This window comes from Sclerotinia sclerotiorum, genomic scaffold (genome assembly GCF_000146945.2).
Source record: "Sclerotinia sclerotiorum 1980 UF-70 scaffold_12 genomic scaffold, whole genome shotgun sequence".
Classification (NCBI taxonomy): domain Eukaryota; kingdom Fungi; phylum Ascomycota; class Leotiomycetes; order Helotiales; family Sclerotiniaceae; genus Sclerotinia; species Sclerotinia sclerotiorum.
This window is the reverse complement of record NW_001820824.1, coordinates 102,503-104,167: the sequence shown is the minus strand read 5'-3', so window position 1 is coordinate 104,167 and position 1,665 is coordinate 102,503. Positions and strand designations below refer to the sequence as shown.

General features: G+C 38.9%; 1 protein-coding gene across 1 annotated transcript in view; it reads right to left on the bottom strand.

The window, feature by feature from the left end:
* Positions 1-865: 865 nt before the first annotated feature.
* The window catches only part of SS1G_08691 (hypothetical protein), a gene marked incomplete at both ends in the record, with an annotated part of 1,172 nt that continues 372 nt past the window's right edge, over positions 866-1,665 (bottom strand). Inside the window, one exon of the mRNA XM_001589877.1 lies at positions 866-1,621. Within this exon, the coding sequence (XP_001589927.1) occupies positions 866-1,621 (756 nt within the window). The remainder of the gene's footprint in view (positions 1,622-1,665) is intronic.

The window sequence follows — 1,665 nt, the reverse complement described above, 5'->3', positions numbered from 1 at the left end:
CTATCCCTTCATTCCCTCCTCATCCCTATCCCATCTCCCCATCTCCCCATCTCCCCATCTCCCCATTTCACAAACCACAACCCCAAACCCCAAAAATCATATCCACAGAGAAGCTCGCTCATCCCCTATCCATCCATCTACTAAAAATCTATTGATGCAATAATAAAAAAAAATATAAAAGCACGAGTGAAACGCCTTAATCCCTTCCCTTCCCTTCCCTTCCCTTTTCTTAGCTAGCTAGCGAGCTATTTGCTCAACCCAAAGCCAATGCCTTGCCAAAGCCAAAGCCAAAATCTATACTCTATGCAAAACCCCAAAAACTTAAAAAAAAAAAAAAAAAAAAAACGACCGTTTCTTTCATATAGAATCTTCAACTCATTCATCAAACCAACAATTCAAACAAAGAACGAAGTGAAAAAATTCCTTTTTCACCCATCCATCCATCCATCCATCCATAAATAAATAAATAAATACATACAAAAAAAACGAATAAAAAGGTTGGTATCATATTCTCCCCGAATTCAGTTCCCTAGGAGGAACCTCACCTCTTACATTCTCCCAACCCTTCTCACCAATTCCAATGACCCCCTCCCTTAAAATCGTTAATTGTCTCACGCCACAATATCCTCCCTTTCTGGCTACTCTCTCATAATCAACATAATGTCCCTCTTTCTCCCAGTAAGCCCTAGGTTTCGCTATCGCTCCTTCACTTGGTATCACCTGTCTTTTTGAATGCATGATTCTCGATGGTGGAGAAATTTTTGCACGAGATTTAGGTCCTCCCAACTATAGCTGAAAAATATGATGATGATGCTGATTTTGTTTGAATAGAATTTAAACCTTGCCAGAGTAGAATCTTCAACACCTAAATCCCTCTTTCCTTGACTTTTATTATTCGTAGAATTAGGAGCACTTCCATATTTTCCACCGAAATTCTTTGTAAATCAATCATCGCTTGCTCTTGTTCTGGTGTGAATGAATTGGGAATCCATAATCTATCCTCAACAACATCTCCTTCCTTCTCCAACCTTCTATCATTGAACTTTGGTAGATGTGCGAAATGATTAATAATAGCTTGCCAAGGAACAAATAATCGTTCAAATCTTTTGGCATATTTAATATTATTAAACGATTTCGCATCATATGCTACTCTCACAAAAGGATTCATGAAAATTCCTTCACCCCAATCCTCGTTAGTATTTGTAGTATAATCGGGAAAATCCGGTGTAGCGAGAATATCGGCATGAATGAGACAACATTCAGAAGAATCCCAAAACGATTCAGGTTCGGATCGAAATTTAAGTGGTAGTTCGGCGATCGAGGTTGAATGTTCGTTTGAGTCTTCAGGTTTTTTTTCTTTCAAACTGGAAGAAGTGGTATTGACAAATTCCTTTTGAAAAAATCTACCATCAAAAGCCACAATGCCACCCCAACAACTCTTAACCCTGACTGCATCCTTTCCAGCCAAAACATCATTTCGACTAGTACTGTCTCCTTTTCCTGCAAACCATGGAAAGATTGGTACACCAATACTATAACCCTCGGTATCCCGTGTAGCATAGGTATCATAATATTTCCAACTCGTAATAAAATCAGCACCACAAACAGCTTTATACTCCGCCTTTACCCTCCTCATTAACATTCGTACCCCATAACAACCTCAAT